This window comes from Carassius auratus, chromosome 5, assembly GCF_003368295.1.
Source record: "Carassius auratus strain Wakin chromosome 5, ASM336829v1, whole genome shotgun sequence".
NCBI lineage: Eukaryota > Metazoa > Chordata > Actinopteri > Cypriniformes > Cyprinidae > Carassius > Carassius auratus.
The window spans coordinates 19,308,212-19,325,628 of NC_039247.1; the positions used below are offsets into that span (position 1 = coordinate 19,308,212).

The 17,417-nt window shown below is 39.8% G+C and overlaps 2 protein-coding genes across 2 annotated transcripts; one reads left to right on the forward strand and one right to left on the reverse strand.

Annotated features, from left to right (window-relative positions):
• Window positions 1–291: 291 nt before the first annotated feature.
• On the forward strand, window positions 292–6,269 carry LOC113079462 (72 kDa inositol polyphosphate 5-phosphatase-like). The gene is made up of 11 exons (XM_026251728.1): window positions 292–390; window positions 1,476–2,326; window positions 2,910–3,033; window positions 3,108–3,205; window positions 3,300–3,424; window positions 3,988–4,107; window positions 4,264–4,371; window positions 4,447–4,608; window positions 4,728–4,843; window positions 4,923–5,059; window positions 5,208–6,269. The coding sequence occupies exons 2-11, from the start codon at window positions 1,536–1,538 to the stop codon at window positions 5,341–5,343; spliced, it is 1,917 nt and encodes a 638-aa protein (XP_026107513.1). The 5' UTR covers window positions 292–390; window positions 1,476–1,535; the 3' UTR covers window positions 5,344–6,269.
• A 72-nt stretch (window positions 6,270–6,341) lies between these two features.
• On the reverse strand, window positions 6,342–11,500 carry LOC113079538 (mitochondrial-processing peptidase subunit alpha-like). The gene is made up of 13 exons (XM_026251775.1): window positions 11,454–11,500; window positions 10,931–11,133; window positions 10,755–10,834; window positions 10,552–10,634; window positions 10,373–10,467; window positions 9,779–9,879; window positions 9,436–9,699; window positions 9,255–9,347; window positions 9,048–9,166; window positions 8,873–8,963; window positions 8,732–8,794; window positions 7,786–7,930; window positions 6,342–7,522 (listed from the first exon to the last, which is right to left on the reverse strand). The coding sequence occupies exons 1-13, from the start codon at window positions 11,498–11,500 to the stop codon at window positions 7,353–7,355; spliced, it is 1,554 nt and encodes a 517-aa protein (XP_026107560.1). The 3' UTR covers window positions 6,342–7,352.
• Window positions 11,501–17,417: the final 5,917 nt, after the last annotated feature.

Here is a 17,417-nt window from a genome sequence, read left to right on the forward strand (position 1 = left end):
ACTTTACTGTAGGAATGCTGTTATTTAAATGGTGAGAAAAATAATCCAATAATAATTAAAGATATTATTGTAGGTCAGTGTAATGATCAGAAGATTTACTTCTATATTCACACACACACACGACATGTCTTTCACAATAATCAGTACAGGATTTTCAGTGGCTGATTTGTAAAACATTACGCTTGGTTTCCACAGTACCGAATGGTACGCCGATAGTTCTGTAAACCGACCACTTATTTGTCGAAAAATACGAAAGCGATCAAACCGCGAGGGGGCGCTGTTTCATGAAGCGCTGCTGCTGGCGGCCTGCTCACCCTCTTGTGGAGTTGTTGATGGTTGTCTTGCGTTGCTAAGGAAGTCAGGAAAGTTTGCTTCTTCAGCGAACTGGAGGTAACGGAGAGCTGCTTCACCCTCAAAATATGTCATTTTATGCTTCACACATATGTATATTTATATTATGCAAAGGGAAGAACGCTACAGTTTGAGTGTAGCGGTAGCTAACATATATGTGGCCATCGCATGACAGAGTTTAACATCGCTTTGAGGAACAGATTTCAGTCATCTGGAATCACTAATCAGAATACATTTCAGGCTTAGTTCGCCTTTGATTGGAGCTTATTTTTAATAATAGTTATGTTTTTATTTTTACTGTTTGTACGGTAATGTTGCTAATTGTAGCCTGATGATTGTTGTTGATAATATTGTTCATTTGCGAGGCCTGTTTAATAGATGTCTTTTGCTAAATTTAGATTTTGTTAGATGTTTAATTTATTATTTATCCGTCGATGATTTACTAAAGCTTAACGTAGGACTGAAACTAATTGTTTTTGTGTTTCTGCAAAGCATTCTTCCTTTTATCACCAGGTTTGTGTTTTAGTTGAGTTTTACTTAAACGTGTTCATTATTTAGTCCATTTATCAAACTGAGAATTTCCAAATTGAACCCATTTTTTTATTTTTATTTTCCAAACCCAACTGCGCTATGGGGTCGAAGGAATAAATGATAAAGATTTACAAGATGTATGTTATCTTTCTTGTTTTCTAATGAAGTATTCCAAGTAAAGCTGATATGGGACAATATGTATATAATTTGTTGTTATTGATATTGATCTGAAGGTTTTCTCTAATATTTTTAATATTGGGTAGAAGAAGATTTATATTTTCTGTACACAATTGCATTAACATTTATATTTATGCATTTAGCAAATGCTTAAATAGAGGGGCATAAACAACTTAATTACACAATAACAAAAAATCAATTTTTCTAGATAGTATTTTAATAATATTTTTATTTTAGTGCATTGGCAGATAGCAAAAATCTATTGTTATACCAAAATAAGAACGTTTGCTAGCCAACTTTAAATGGCTAATCTCATCTTTGTATTTTCACTTTTTATATTTTAAACAACATTGCATCTTAGACTATTGACATATTAATCAGAAGTCCTCAAAATAATCTTCTTGCTGTCTCCACAGGATGTAATCATCTGAGTACCATGGGACTTGTTTACATCTAAAACCAAGTCTGGCAATAGGATGAGTGAGCATGGAGACAGCATCGTCCCGTTTAACCCCACAGATCTCCAGTCAGGAGAGCCAGCTTGTAAAACAGATATTACTGTTCTGAGTGTAAACCTGAGGACAGAGAATAGCAACAAGGAGGAGCTCAAAGACATCAAGAAGCCATATGAAGGTACCAGTCTACTTCAGGATGAGCATAACAAAGACGCCAAGCTTAGTTCATTACATCCTCAACCTCCCTCTCTGCCGAAGCCCGTGGGATTGGGAATGGGGGGAAAAAACATCTCATTTGAAGAGAAGGCGAGGGGGAGAAGATTGAGGAACAGCCAGGAGAGTCTCACCGACCCGGGAGAGACAGGCTCTTCCACCGATTCGCTGAAAGAAGACACCTCGTCAAATGGCCAAAGCCTTGCATCCGGACGTCCCCTTGATCTCCCACCCATGGAGACACCGCCGTTCAGGATCAGGACCTGTAGCTTCTCCGAGACTGAAAATGAGCGTAGCGATCCACATAAAGAGCGTTTGAAACCGTCCCGAATTATTCTGTCCCCACTGCAGCCCAGTGGCACATATCCTCCTCTGGAGAACAGCGCAGCCTCCACGTCCTTAAGGACAACTAATCGGATTGACAGGGATTGTCTGGATTACAGTGCGGTGGGGAGAAGGGGGCGGTCGGAGAGGCTTCAGAGGAATCTGAGCGACAGCCGGCTGTTGGACACCATGGTGTCGGACAGTGCCTCTGTCCATTCCATGAAGTCAACCTATAGCGTTCTGAACCCCATCAGACCCCGGGATGTGAGGAACAGGTGAGAAGCTTCTTCTTTTCTTCGAAAGCGATCACTCAGCAGATCTCAGAACTTCAGCTTGAACATCTCATGATCACGGGCTGATGTGGCTTCTCGATTACCTCTTAAAGAGTCCTAAGCGTTTAAGCCTTTTCGCTGTGAGCATGTGAGCATTTTTGTGTGAATGCATGATACAATTAAAATGTTATGTTTCAGAAGGAAGTAGACCATCATTAATGTCTATAGAGAGATTGAAGAGGAAGGGTGAAGCAGTGCGAATGCAAAAGAGATTAATGGATCAGTGAGATGCTAGTTCAGCAACTGACAAACTGCATCAGGAGAACAAACATTCATGTTCTACTTGAGGTTGACACGAGATATGAATGGCCAATGGGCTCACACAAGACCATTGTAAAAATCAGCCAATAATTACTTTCATCCTGTGACTGATAGTTTAAAATTGTTCTGTCTTCATGAAATAATGCAGTTATCTGCTTGCTATTAAGAATACATTGTGCGACAGATGTTAGAAGGAGCATTTCCCAAATCTTTTGGTCTTATTTAGCCACTGTTTTCCTCAAAATGTCCTTGCTTATGGTTTTAGGAGCTTTCTGGAGGGCAGTGTTTTGGGTAACGGTGCCTTGCTGGGGGCAGAAGAGCTAGACCGCTACTTCCCAGAGAGACGGCTCGGTATCTACGTCGCCACATGGAACATGCAGGGAGAGAAGGTGGGGAACAATACTGTTATTTCTAATGTTGCGTGCATAGCTGCAGTAGCCTAAGCTTTCACTCTTGGTCTCAGGGTCTTCCGTACAACCTAGATGATCTGCTGCTCCCCGCCGACACAGACTTTGCACAGGACGTCTACGTTATAGGAGTTCAGGAAGGGTGTCCGGATAGGTAAGACATTGCCTTGCTTTTCACAGCATTTTTATGTTGTCTTCTTCTGATACTCAGCACATTTACTCATTTAGTCTCTTCATGTTTTCCACAGGAGGGAGTGGGAGATCCGCCTGCAGGAAACTCTCGGGCCGTATTACGTGATGCTGTATGCAGCAGCCCATGGCGTTCTCTACCTCACTATATTTGTCAGGAGAGATCTCATATGGTTCTGTTCAGGTAAAGCTTGTTTTGTTTTCCTTCTCCAAATTAATATGTTATGCATTACCATTCAAAAGTTTGGGGTCAGTAAGATTTTTTGAATCTTCTGAAAGAAGAATCTTAAGCTCATTAAGACTGCATTTGTTTGATCAAAAATACAATAAAACAGCAATGTTGTGAAATATTACTAAAATTGAAAATAACATTTTTTTTTGTAATTTTAAAATGTAATTTATTCTTGTGATGGAAAAGCTGAATTTTCAGCAGACATTACTCCAGGCTTCAGCGTCAAACGATCCTTCAGAAATCATTCTATTATGCTAATTTGCCGCTCAAGAAACCTTAATTATATCAGTGTTGAATTAATAATGATATTAGCAGTTCAAAGGAACAGCATTTATTTGAAATGGATATTTTGTGACAATATATAATCCTAACTGTCACTTTTAATGAATGTTTGATTTCTTTAATTTACCTTGCTGAAAATAATTATTAATTTATTTGTAAAAAAATCCCACAGACCCCAAACTTTTTTTTATTATACAATATAATATAAAGTTGGTCTATTTCTGCTGCTACAGAGGTGGAACATGCTACAGTCACAACCAGAATTATTTCTCAAATTAAGACTAAAGGAGCTGTGGGTATCGGCTTCACTTTCTTTGGGACATCCTTCCTCTTCATTACGTCCCATTTCACCTGTAAGTGGAATTTTTCATGAAAATGTTAAACAAGTCTAAAGGGAAACCACCCAGTTATATAAAGGGCGTTTGAATAAATGTTTATAATGGCTATGGCATTCCATTTATACCCAACTATAAATAAACCCACCCCAACAATCTTTTGGTTTGTTTCAGCTGGAGATTCTAAAGTATATGAGAGGATCTTAGATTACAACAAAATCATAGAAGCTTTGGCACTTCCTAGAAACCTTCCTGATACCAACCCTTACCGCTCCACAACATGTGAGTGTTTCTGCATCTGTCATATTTAGACTGTAACTTTTCTTGCTAATGAGCATATTTCTTGTTTATTCTCAGCTGATGTCACAACCCGTTTTGACGAAGTTTTCTGGTTTGGAGATTTTAACTTCCGCCTAAATAAAGCCAGAGGAGAGGTGGAGGCCATTCTGAATGGAGGTGTGGGTGCAGATATGAGCCCACTATTACAACATGACCAGCTGTTGAAAGAGATGAAAGAAGGCAAGTTAGATGCAAAATTACATTCCTGTGTAATTCATACAGTATTTATGCTCCTTTCAAGAAAAATGTATTAAATCTAAGTACTTTAACAGGAAGAATCTGCGTTTGTGCATTTATAGGTTCCATTTTTAAGGGGTTTCAGGAAGCAGCTATTCAGTTTCCTCCTACGTACAAGTTTGACATCGGTTGTGACGTCTATGACACCACCACAAAGCAGAGAACACCCTCATATACAGTAGGCTTTCTTGCTAATTGCATGTGTATCACTATATACCCTTTAGTACAGTCGTTGATCTTTCCTCATTTGTTGACAGGATCGGATCCTTTATCGAAACAGACAAGCAGATGACATTAAAGTGGTCAAGTATGCATCTTGCTCGTCCATTAAGACATCAGATCACCGGCCTGTCATTGGGATGTTTCAGGTCAAACTTCGTCCAGGCAGAGATAAGTAAGCATCTGTTTACGGTGATTTTAACACTTGTACATTTTGTTCCAAGCTTTTCGTCAATTCACAAAATAAAATGTACTGCTTTGAGGTCTGTTTATGTTTCATGGAGGTTTGAGAAACCATTAAATCAGTGCGTTATCCTCCCCAGCATTCCTTTGGGTGCTGGCCAGTTTGACAGAAGCCTGTATCTAGAAGGAATCCGAAGGAGAATCACCAGGGAGCTGAAAAAGAGAGAGGCAGCTATGAAAAACCAGAATAACAGCACGGTTTGCACCATATCCTGATCAGGGAGCAGCTTGTGAGAGCAGTAGGGTGATCAAATGGATCATTTCAAACACCAAGGTACTGACTTAGAAAGCTGGACTTTCGGGACCAAAGGATAACTCCGTGCTAGAGATGTCAAGTGCACAGTCCAGGGACTAACAGACTTCCGCTGGACGTTTAGCAGCTAATGATGGAACTATACAACATGATATAAATCTATAAATTATACTGACCAGAGTAAATTGTTAACTGTACTGTACATCTGCTATTCCTAATTCATTTTTTGTATTATTTCATATTCTGGTATTTAACTTGCAAGCCAAAAGGTTCTGTTCTGTTTATGGTTTCAAATGATTGTTTCATTGCCTTGCTAAACCATTAACTGATACTGTAAACACATACCAGTACCAGGTAGCTGATCCTGCTCGTTTAATTGGCTCCTGGGTCTCATTTTTAAAAAGTTAGCTAACAATGTGCTAACAGTTGTACTCCTTTATAAAAGGGAACTGTACTGTAGCATCATTACCAGTTTTTATTTATGGACTGACATTGATAGGTCAGTGTGGGATCATGTTGAGAGGCTGACCTTGGGTTAAACTGTGTGCAGAATCTTAAGTGAGGAGGCACAGACTATACTTGAGTTTACTTCCTTAACATATCCAATCTAATTCAGCTTACTTGATGTCAAGTGTGATATATGTATGGGGACAGGAACGGTCCATAGTATTGGTATTGCTTGCTTGTGCATGGATCTCATCGACTGTGCTGTAACATTAAGTCACGCATTCACATCATGAATTTCAGTTCTATTTGTGCTGAAAGTGCCTGCGATCGTTCTCATGACTGCCTCAGTGACTTCAAATACATTCTGCTGTTTAAAACCAAACAATAGCCTGTTATAAATGTTCGTTTACTATGTAAAGTAATATTAAAACTCACACTTGAAGTGTTTGAAGAGTTTGTTTCAATTACACATTTTGAACCAAATATATTTTGGGATTCAAACATAAACCAAGGAAACGGTTTCTCTATATTCAAATCGTACATGAAAACAAATAATACAAAGGCTCAAACTTTTCATTCTTTTAAGGGAACACAAAGGTTTTTGCTCATGAATGTTCAAGCATTGTCATCATCTTATTAGGCAGTGGAAATATCTTAAGAGTAATGGAAATATATAACAGTACACTTGTACTGATGAAGTACAAGGGAATAAATATATTATTGTAGCATAATCCAACACAAACGGCCAAACAGACATTTGGAAAAAGAAAGTGTTCATGTTGACAGTGATTCAGCAAGAGAAAAGGAGTTTATCTTTATATACACTAGGTATTTGCTGCTAGGCTGAGTGGTAGATAAGACAGTCAGTGTCATTTTGTTCAGATATTAGATCAAGGTTGTTGTTTTTTTTATATCAAGGGATCATTTCAGACATTTGTGGGGAAAATATGGTGCAGAATACCATTTAGGTTTGCCCAGTTTTACACAGAAAAGCACAGCCTATGAACAACAATGTAGAAATGGGAACAAATGACATGGAAAAGTGCACTAAAAGTTGAGCCAATTAAGATAGAAATGTGAAATAATGCACTGGTGTGTAAAACTAAACTTAGTCATCACCAAGCTGTTAAAATGTAAAAGAATTTGCCACCCAAATATGAAAATTCTCATTTACGCACCAGCCTCGTGTCATTACAAACCTTTCTTTCTTCTATGCAACAGAAAAAAAAAAGATATTTGGAAGAACCGAGCCCGTTAGAGCCCTCTGAGTTACTTTGTACAGACAAAAAACTATTCGTTTAAAATATCTTCTGTTATTCCACAGTAGGAAGTCCTACAGTTCTGGAATGACATGAGGCTGAGTAAATGATGACAATGTTTGAGTGAACTAAAGTCATGTTTTAAACACTTTATAGAGGAAATGCAACCACAGTCCTTCGAAGCATTGCACTTAAATTCCATCAAGAGAATATTTGTTAGGGGTGTCCTCATTTTTTGCCTCTAGATGGTGCCAGCTGTCTGTCCCCTATCGGAACAGGCGATACATGCGAGGCAGACGTCCGTCTTTGCTAGAGAGAGCGGCCTGAATGTCCTCATACGAGGGCAGCTCGGTCAGATCTCCCAGCGCTGCTACCGCAGGCTTACTACGCAGCATCTTCCTTGTAACTCTCTTGATGTCACTGGCTGTAACGTTATCTAAAACAAAGAAAAGTGGAGAGAGAAATAGCATGTTATTTAATATTTTTACCAAACAGACGTCTCCAAGAAAAATCTAGTGAATGGTATGATACTGATATACCATATTAAATATGTACAGTCATTACACTCCAGTCTTCAGTGTTGCATGCTCCTTCAGAAATCATTCTAATATGCTGATTTGCTCAAACTTTTGAAAGGTTGTGTATTAAGTATTTTGCTTTCATACAGGCTTTATACTCTGCAGTACCATCAATACTTACTGATGAGCTCACACAGCTCATGGGGCAGCTTCCTCTTGTCTGTCGCAAGTACTTGTCGACCTACATCTTCAAAGATGACCGGTCGTGACTCCAGGTTCATCATGAGCATGGATTTCAGTTGTGTCTTGGCTCTCTCTAGCTCCATCTGCACAAGTGAGAGATTTCAGATTATGAATGCAACAGATTCACTAGGAGAACCTTTTCAGACTGTGATGACGCATGATCACAGCTATTAACATTGTACATCTAGAACATTTTTTCATTAAAAAAAAAAAAAATGTAATACACATTTAAATTTGACATCTCTCTGTGTTCTGAACACTGTAATCAAGCTCTTAATATCGGTTTCCTCTATTGGAAAGTCATGGAAATCCTATGGTGGATTTCACAGGGTTTGTGCAGGTTTTATGAAGGCTTGAATAGCTCTGCTCGCAACCACTCGGATATGGAAATAACTTTTACTGTACTTTATGAACATCTTGCAAAAAGGTCTTGATTTCTTGTGCAAATATTTAAATTTAATGAGAAATTGATCAATATTAAGTTAATTTGTGTTTAAAATAAATGCCTTATTGAGAGATGTTTGTTCTTGTTTTCATCGAACTCATTTTGCATGTCTTAGAAACGAGAAATTTACATCAAGTAATCGTAGCTTGACTTAAAGACGTTTAGATTGGAACGGGAAAAAATATACTTTTTTTAAGCAGTGCATGCAACATTTAATGCAAAGACTTCCTAAATTTCATACCTTTAACTCCGATTTAAGACCTGGATTTAATTTGTGGAAGGGTGAATTAAGACTAAGATTTACACACACCCTTTTTGTATGTGATTTTGACTGCGAACTCGAAAAAAAAAAAAAAATGCATGTTGTAGTTCACTTCGGAGAACCCCAGAAATGTGACGAGGGTCGATAAACAAAAGAAGGCCAAAAGGAAGGTCTTACTTCTCCTGCTGTCCCAGTCATCTGAATAAACTCCCTTGTAATGATCTCCACCATTTCTCGCACCTAAAAGAAAATAAATAAATAAATAAAATAATGCAGTGTATGGTAGTCATATTTACAAAATAAACCTAACTACAGTACCTGTCTGGGGTCTGCACTTGCATGGATACACAGCAGACCACTGTCTTCATAGCTGTGGTGGTACGAAGTAGCATTGTACATCCAGTGATGTCTGTACAATTGACAAAAATGGCTGTAAGCGGTTCACTACATTAATAACAGTGGCATTTCGGAGCGTAAAGAGATGACGGCACACCTGTTGAGCACATTTAGGTAGAGACGGGTGAACATGCCTTTTCCAGGCCCTCCGGCAGAGAAGGATCCTCCACCTCCCATCATCATATTGAGGACTGCAAAGGGGATGAAGTCATCCTCCTATAATTCACAGACTTGCGTCAGCACACAACCGTTATCAGCAAGTGTGAAACTGTACTGATTTGACGGACTGAGATGTGTAACGAACCAAAAAGGAGCAGCTCTCCAGCCCAATCATGATGTGTGTTAGTTCAGGGATGGGTGTTGGACCCAAACTCACATCGGACATGTCCTTCACCATCTGACATGAGACAAGCAGCTCAGCTGAAGTCACTTAGGAATCTTTAAAAAACCAAATGATGTTTGCTGGCCTTAAAAAATGTGTTCACCTTAACAATGCCACCCGTGTATTGTGCTACAGACTTGTCGACGTTGGCAGGTGTGCTCGCGCCCCATACTGGTTTAACATTTAGGAGATACTTCCTGGCACACTGAACAAGCTGCTCGTGTTCAATCCCAACCCCAGCCAGCACCATGCGCTGCGGACAGTAATAGCTCTGAAGGTACTTATGAAGCAGCTTCCTGTCGATCTTCTCGACATTTTCAGGAGGGCAGAAGCGAGGTAGGCCCACGGTGTTGCCCCTGTATGCGGCCTAAATATTGACGAGACCATCAAAGAAGACTTAGAAGCTCATTTCAATAACCTACAGCAAAGTATGAAGTCATACTCACAGCATGAATCATTTCTGTTAGTAAAGGCTCCGGGTCGGGTCTCATGTTCAGATCCTCCAACTCAAACCGAACAGCCATTCTGGTCATCTCAATCTCCTCATCTGAAGACATGAGGTGCATACAAGTCAGAAATATAATCATTTTGTAAAGTTTTTTGAAGACTTTTAATGCTAATGATACATTTATACATTTTTTTCAGCAATCTTTGATGAGAATGTTGAGTAAAAATAACAGCATTCATTTGAAATATAAATATTTTGTAACATTATAAAATTCAACCTTTTCCCGCTCTCTCTCACATACCCGAAACCTTTGAATAGTAGTGTATCACGATTTCTAAAAATATATTATACAGCAGCAAAACTGCTTTTAACACTGATAATAAACATTTCTTAAGAATCAAATCAGCATATCTGAATAATTCCTGAAGGATCAAGTGACACTAAAAGCCTGGAATAAATTATATATATATATATATAATATATTTTTTTTAACTATTTTAATTATTCCAACATTTCAACCTGTCATATATCTTTTAACGGTTTCAAAGATTCATTAAAGATACATTGAAACATTTGTGTTTGAGATGCTAACCTAGTAAACGAGGCTGTAGAACCGCATCTGACAGGAGGTTCACGACAGTATCCAGACCATTCACTTCAGCTGAAACTGCATACATCGTTGTGTCCCTGTACATGATAAGAAACAATAAAACATGCGGAATCAAATGGAAAAGAATAAAAAAAATAAAATAAAATAAAAAGTCTCCGGACCTGGATGTTTGGCAGTCACATATGCCTCCATGCCTCTCAAGTGTTAGAAGAATATCATCTTTACTTTCAAACTGGGCTGTGGACTTAAATCGAAAGAACCAATCAGACTCAGATTGGTTTATTGCATTTAAAGCAGAAAAACTGTGTCAAAGCAGAAAGTAGAACAATCATGCAATCCAACTCATGAACATTAACTGACTTACAGAAAATGAAAGCTTTTCCAAAAAGTGTGCAATTCCGCTGGGATATTTTGCTTCATGACGTGAGCCTGAGTTTACTAGAACTAAAAACAAGCAGATTGAATTAATCAAACCATCCGTGTCTGGTTCAGCTCATTTGAATCTAACAACATAGTACATGTTACACATGTTGTACTCACTTCCAACTGTACAGAATTGACCAAATTTGTTCTGAGATGCAACTCTGAGTCCGTTTTCTAAGGTGGTGATTTTAGTCTCGTATTTCTCGTGTCCGTCCACGGAGGCAAAGACCGGTTTGGGGATCCCGGTGAGCGGTGTGGACAGGGACACATTGGGGTACGGGCCGCCGCTGCTGTACTGACGACATACTGCGACGCCAAACCTGCAGTAAACACAAACTCACTGTACTTACTGTTTCTACAGACATCTCAACATTAAACACACGACAAAACAGTTAAACTATAACAAATAATAATAGCTTATCCACACCGGCGACAGATTATGCTGTCAACACATAGGGAAAGCACGCGAGATTCTGAAGTTTCTCACATGTGTATTATCGCTATAACAAACGATTTGACAAAGTTAACAGAGAATATAAAATATATTATTTTATAAAGTCAGTGCAAACATGCTGCTACGCCTCTACACATGTAACGCTCTTCCTTTCGATACGTCAATAATTAGTGCATTAGATCAAACCTCTGCGCTCGGCTCCAGCCTCTTAATCTGGACATGTGAGCAGCCATGTTGGATTCGATTTGACCATGAACGTTGCCCGGAAATGATCATTAAACACTTCCTATTCTAATTTCTACTTCCTGGGGTGCTTCCATAGACAGTTAAAGAAATGGAAACAGCGACCCCATTGGATTCAACCATAGACAGTAAAAGAAATGGACACAGCGACCCCTTTGGAACCATAGACAGTCAAAAAAAAAATGGACACAGCGACCCCATTGGAATTCAATTGAGACAAGTGAAGCCCATTTTAAGCAATTTTTAGCACTTCCGTTTCTGACGCGCAGACTCGAACTAAGCTTGATGACGTCAGCAACCTGTCTGAAAGATTTAAATCTTCTAGTGGCTGTGCGTGCAAACTGCCATCATTAATCTTGCAGAGACAGTGAGCTTGAGCAGGGAGTTCTTTGGCGTGAGTGAGCAGGAGTAAGTATCCTGATTAATTATTTTGTATAGTATTTTAAAATGTAACGCCAGTACGCCATATTAAGTTAATTGCCTGCGAGCTTCTCCTCCTGTCTGTACTGTAATTTCTTTACTGTGCGACAGAGAGTCCAGTGGTTATGACGCAATCGTTAGCCTATTTTTACAAAAACTGTTTCTACGGGGCCATAATGTAACATAGAAGGGTAATGGAGCCCTTTATACATTGTTGTGGATCTTTAGAAATAAATAATGGAAAAATGGAGTCTTTAAACGCCTCAGATGTAAAGTTATTTGCTGTCAAAGTGACGCCAAAATGAATGGGAGGTCAATGGGATGCTAACGCAAAATGAATGGGAGGTCAATGGGATGCTAACGCAAGTGAAGTTCAACTGGTTTCAATGGAGACAAGTGAAGTCAATTAGAAGCACGCACTTCCTGGGGGTCGGGCATACTGTGCAGACTCAAACTGAGCTTGATGACGTTGATGTCACGTGAGCAACCTGTAAATCTTCTAATCGCTGTGCCAAGAGAAATCTGAATCACCCACCGAATCTTGCAGAGAAGGCAAACGTGAACAGGAGCAAATTTTGGTAAGTATTCTGATTAATTATCTCCCTTGAACTCTCCACGTCCCCCGATAGCCTCGTAAGAGATTGCCTGCGAGCTTCTCCTCCTGTCCATATGGTAATTTCTTTACTTTGCGACAGAGAGTCGGTGGTTATGACGTAATCGTTAGCCTATTTTTCTACAAAAACTGCTTCTACGGGACCATAACATAAGATACAAGGTAATGGAGCCTTTTATACATTTTCGTGTTTCTTTAAAAATAATTAATGGACAAATGGAGTCTTTAAACGCCTCAAAGTGACGCCAAAATTAATGGGAGTCAATTGAAGGCTAACAGCAGGTGGGGGTCCGCTAGACAATGGCGGCGCCCAGGGGTGCTTCAATAAAATATGAAACCCTGAATTCTGAATTCTTATTTGTGCATCCTCGTTTCCTTTCCTTGCTTCCTTTCCTCGTGTCTTAGCTCCACCTCTTCAGGATGCGAGGGAATGATGCAAGGAAAAGACGTGAGGATGGAGGACTTCAATCAAGTGAAATGATATGGGGTGCTTCTCAATTCTTATTTGTGCATCCTTGTTTCCTTTCCTCGCTTCCTTTACTCGTGTCTTAGCTCCACCTCTTCAGGATACGAGGGAAGGATGCAAGGAAAAGACGTAAGGATGGAGGACTTGAATCAAGTGAAATTATTTATCCTCACTCCCTTCAGCCTTACTTCAAAGTGTCATCAGCTGTGATTAAAGGGATCTGCCCTTATGTTGTTAAAGTTTGTTAATTAAGACATTCATAATAAATATTAATAAAGCAAGATGCCCTTTTTGAAATATATGACATGCATAGTTTATTTGAAGTGAAAAGGTAAAATATAAATAAAAATTATTACAGCAGATGAGAAGGGGGAAGAGAATTTATACGTGCGTCACGTTTAGTCGATAAAAGACTTCCGCATAGGATACACCGGGTTATCCTCGCTTATTGCTCCTAATGAAGCCTCCTACCTCCTCGCCTCCTCGTGGTGCAATTAGAGAATTGAGATGTCCTTCAAGATGGCTGTGCTTGATCGGTTTCCGGGTCATAGGATGGAGGACGGAGGAGCGAGGAGACGAGGAGGGATATTGAGAAGCACCCCTGGAGACTTAGGTCTCTGCAGAGCAAAAGTGGGCGTTTGACACCATAGATCATGACATACTCATAGATCAATTACAAACCTATACAGGTAGATTAATTACAAACCTATACAGGTATTCAAGGGCAGGCTCTAAGATGGTTTAGATCCTACCTGTCCAATCGCTACCATTTTGTTTATTTAAATGGGGAGTCATCTCATTTATCACCAGTAAAATATGGAGTGCTACAAGGATCCGTCCTAGGTCCCCTCCTATTTTCAATATACATGTTGCCCCTTGGTAATATTATTAGAAAATACGGGATTAGTTTCCACTGTTATGCTAATGATACTCAGCTATATATTTCAATGAGACCAGATGAAACATTTAAATTATCTAAGCAAACAGAGTGTGTTAAAAATGTAAAAGATTGGATGACCAATAATTTTCTCTTTATTACAGTAAGATAAGACAGATATATTAATTATTGAACCAAAAAAAAAAAAAAAAAAACAGTACACAGAATCTTGTAGATTAAAATTTGCAACTAGACTTATGCACTGTTACTTCCTCTACAGTCAAAAATCTGGGTGTTATATTAGACAGCAACTTATAACAAATTATAATCATAATTCCGATGTTACAAAAACTGCATTCTTCCATCTTAGAAACATTGCCAAGCTACAAAACATGTTACCTGTTTCTGATGCAGAAAAGTTAGTTCATGCATTCATGACCTCTAGACTGGACTATTGTAATGCACTCCTATGTGGTTGTCCTGCATCTTCAATTAACAAGCTACAGGTAGTCCAAAATGCAGCAGCTAGAGTCCTTACTAGGTCAAGAAAATATGACAGTCCAATTTTACAGTCTCTGCACTGGCAACCTATTTAGTTCCGTATCAGTTACAAATTATCATTACTTACCTATAAGGCCCTAAATGGTTTAGTTCCTGCGTACCTAACTAGCCTCATACCACGTTATAATCCATCACGCACCCTAAGGTCACAAAACTCTGGACCTTTGGTAGTTCCTAGGATAGCAAAGTCCACTAAAGGAGGTAGAGCTTTTTCACATTTGGCTCCCAAACTCTGGAATAGCCTTCCTGAGAATGTTCAGGGTTCAGACACACTCTCTAGTTTAAATCTATATTAAAAACGCATTTCTTTCGCCAATCATTTTTCAGAATAATGTTTCTCTTAAATTATGACTGTAGTTGTATCTGATCAACTGCACATTTTTATTCTTTAGCTTGGGTTAAACTAATTAATTTTACTTTGTTGGAACAGCAGCTATGCTAATTATGTCTCTATATGTTTCTATGTTTTGCTAACCAGGATTTACACAAGCTCCAGTCTGGATCCAAAACACCTGAGAAGAGATGATGCTGACCCCTCAGAGGACCCCAGATGATGCTAACCCTGAATCAACAAACAGAACTAACAAATATTGCTACAAGTGTGACTGCATCATATAATTACTGCTGTTAATAATGTTAATCATTTGGCTGACTACGTCCTGTATTAATTTTTTCTGAAAAATCCTCATATGCGCACAAACTGACAGTAACCACTTATAAGCTACAACTAAATATTGTAGAAACGTAATTTTCTGTAAAGTTGCTTTGTAATGATTTGTATTGTAAAAGGTGCTATACAAATAAACTTGAATTGAATTGAATATGTTCACTATTATAGATCAGTGGTAGCTCCTTTACACGCTTTACTTCTGCATTCCTCAGCATGTTTCTCAATGGCTCTGGTTGTGGCTAGAGGGATACAGCAAAAACAGGAAGTTAACAATAAATTGAAATTTCTATCTATTAGAATGTGATTTATTAACATCTACACCTACCCCAACCCTAAACCTACCCCTTACACAATAAAAGTAATTCTTTTTGTACAGTGTGAGCAAGCCAAGTACTGTAGTTCCCTTTCAAGGGAACTTCGAACTGCGTCCTCTAGGGGTCACTATGGGGAACACCCCGTCATGACCCATGTCTGAAGCATACATTGAAAAACACCAACTAGTTGAGCGACGACAGCCTCTGATGTCACTACCGGTACGACTATAAACAGGCACTGGGAGAACACGTCATTCTCTTCTTCGTCTTCACTAAATGTTCTGTTTAAAGCGTGCATCTGAAAGAACTGGTAAGAGCGATCTTCCTCTGTCTATCATGCCGACTACTAGCAAGCGTTTAGACAATGTGTGCATCCGTGTCGGCGTTATTTGACACCCGATGACACACATAATCTTTGCGTCATTTGTTTGTGTGAAAAGCATGCATGCGATGTCTTTGAGGAGGCAATCTGCATGAATTGTGAGTGTTTTTTCAATGAAAAAGCTCCGCTCTCGTTAGTCTCTCGTTCCCCAAAAAAAAAAAAACAGCCATCTACTACTCGCGGTTCAGGGCCCGCCGCTGCTGAGGCAAGGAGGAGAATGAGCTCATGATAATACAGGTGGATCTATCTGAAAGGTTTAGAGAGGGACTTGCCCTTTCGCTCTCTTAATGGCGGCAGACGAGAGAGAGCCTCGGGAGGATTATGTTATATCTTTAACACTTTCTGATACTGAGGTTAGTGCTCTCCATTAGTTTTCATCCAGGAAAGGTAGGAGATATTTGAGGATGGTGAAGAAGCTGAGGCTGAGCCTCAGTTCTCAATTCTCCTCAATGCTCAGTTCTCATGCCCTGCGTATGTAGAGCTGGAGGTGAAGCTGTAGAAAGAGCTTTCTTTCTGTGGGGGAGACATCCTCTCTTAATCTACCTCCTTGTCTTCTAAGCCCCTTCAAGAAATACATCTATTAAATGGCAAGGCATACGCAGCAGCAGGTCAGGCTGTGGCTTTATTACACATGATGGTGGTGTTTCAAGCATATCAAACTGATCTGATAAGAGAACTGGATAGAGGCGACGGCCTTTTTCCAGATCAGGTAGCTGAGCTGCGCCACGCCACAGATCTCTCTCCAGGCTACCGAGCAGGCCACCTCCGCCATGGGTGGGACTATGGTGGCCAATGTGGTAGCGGAGAGACATCTGTGGATGAACCTGGTAGACATCGGGAAGAAAGAAAAGGCTTTCTTCTCAGTGCTTAGGTTTTGCCCTCTGAACATTTTGGTATTTCTGTTGAGACAGTGATCGAGAAGTTCAGGGAGATGAAGGCGCACTCCGCTGCTTTCAGATCTTTCGTTCCATGAAGGTCCAGGTCTGAGCCCGAACCACATAGGGGTCCTGGCCTGTCTCGATCTGAGAATGAAAGACAGACAGGCACAGAAGGCTAGTGTCGTGGCTCGCGCTTCCTCCCACCTGCGGGCAAGGGTAAGAGGAATCGTGGGTCACAAGGAGGTAAGCAGAACCTAAGGGATGTGATCCAGACAAGGCAGCATTCTGAAACTGAGCAATACCGATACTTGTTCTCTTTATGGATTTTTAACTTCTGCTTTTATCCTCCGCTTCCTAGTTCCCCTGTTACCACCAGCTCTCCACCTGATCGAGGTTAGGTGGAAACCTCTCACATAACAGTCTCCTATGCTGGACCTATAATGTTATTGGCTGGTTCATAGCAACCACCTTACTGATGTTCCGGATTAAAAGGAGGCGCCCCTTGAGCGAGGCTCCAGCGCAGGAGGGTGGGTAAGTATGTGACCCTTTCTGTGTATACTTATGTGTATTAAATTGCTGGTGGTTATGTTTCTGCTAATAAACTCTGCGAGTTTCCTTCGCAGTGCTCAGTAACAGTGTTTACTAAACACTTGTAAGCACCAAGCCGTCCAGCTTCATGTTCCGGTATTAGGTGGTTGAGATCATAGGTTCCTGCGGGGAGCCTCT

Coding starts and splice junctions, on each gene's coding strand:
- LOC113079462 (XM_026251728.1), top strand. CDS start 1,536: ATGAGTGAGCATGGAGACAGCATCGTCCCGTTTAACCCCACAGATCTC. Junction 2,327..2,909: donor CCCCGGGATGTGAGGAACAG/GTGAGAAGCTTC, acceptor TTATGGTTTTAG/GAGCTTTCTGGAGGGCAGTG. Junction 3,425..3,987: donor TCTCATATGGTTCTGTTCAG/GTAAAGCTTGTT, acceptor CTGCTGCTACAG/AGGTGGAACATGCTACAGTC.
- LOC113079538 (XM_026251775.1), bottom strand. CDS start 11,500: ATGGCTGCTCACATGTCCAGATTAAGAGGCTGGAGCCGAGCGCAGAG. Junction 8,795..8,872: donor CAAGTGCAGACCCCAGACAG/GTACTGTAGTTA, acceptor ATTTTCTTTTAG/GTGCGAGAAATGGTGGAGAT. Junction 7,931..8,731: donor TGACTGGGACAGCAGGAGAA/GTAAGACCTTCC, acceptor TCACTTGTGCAG/ATGGAGCTAGAGAGAGCCAA.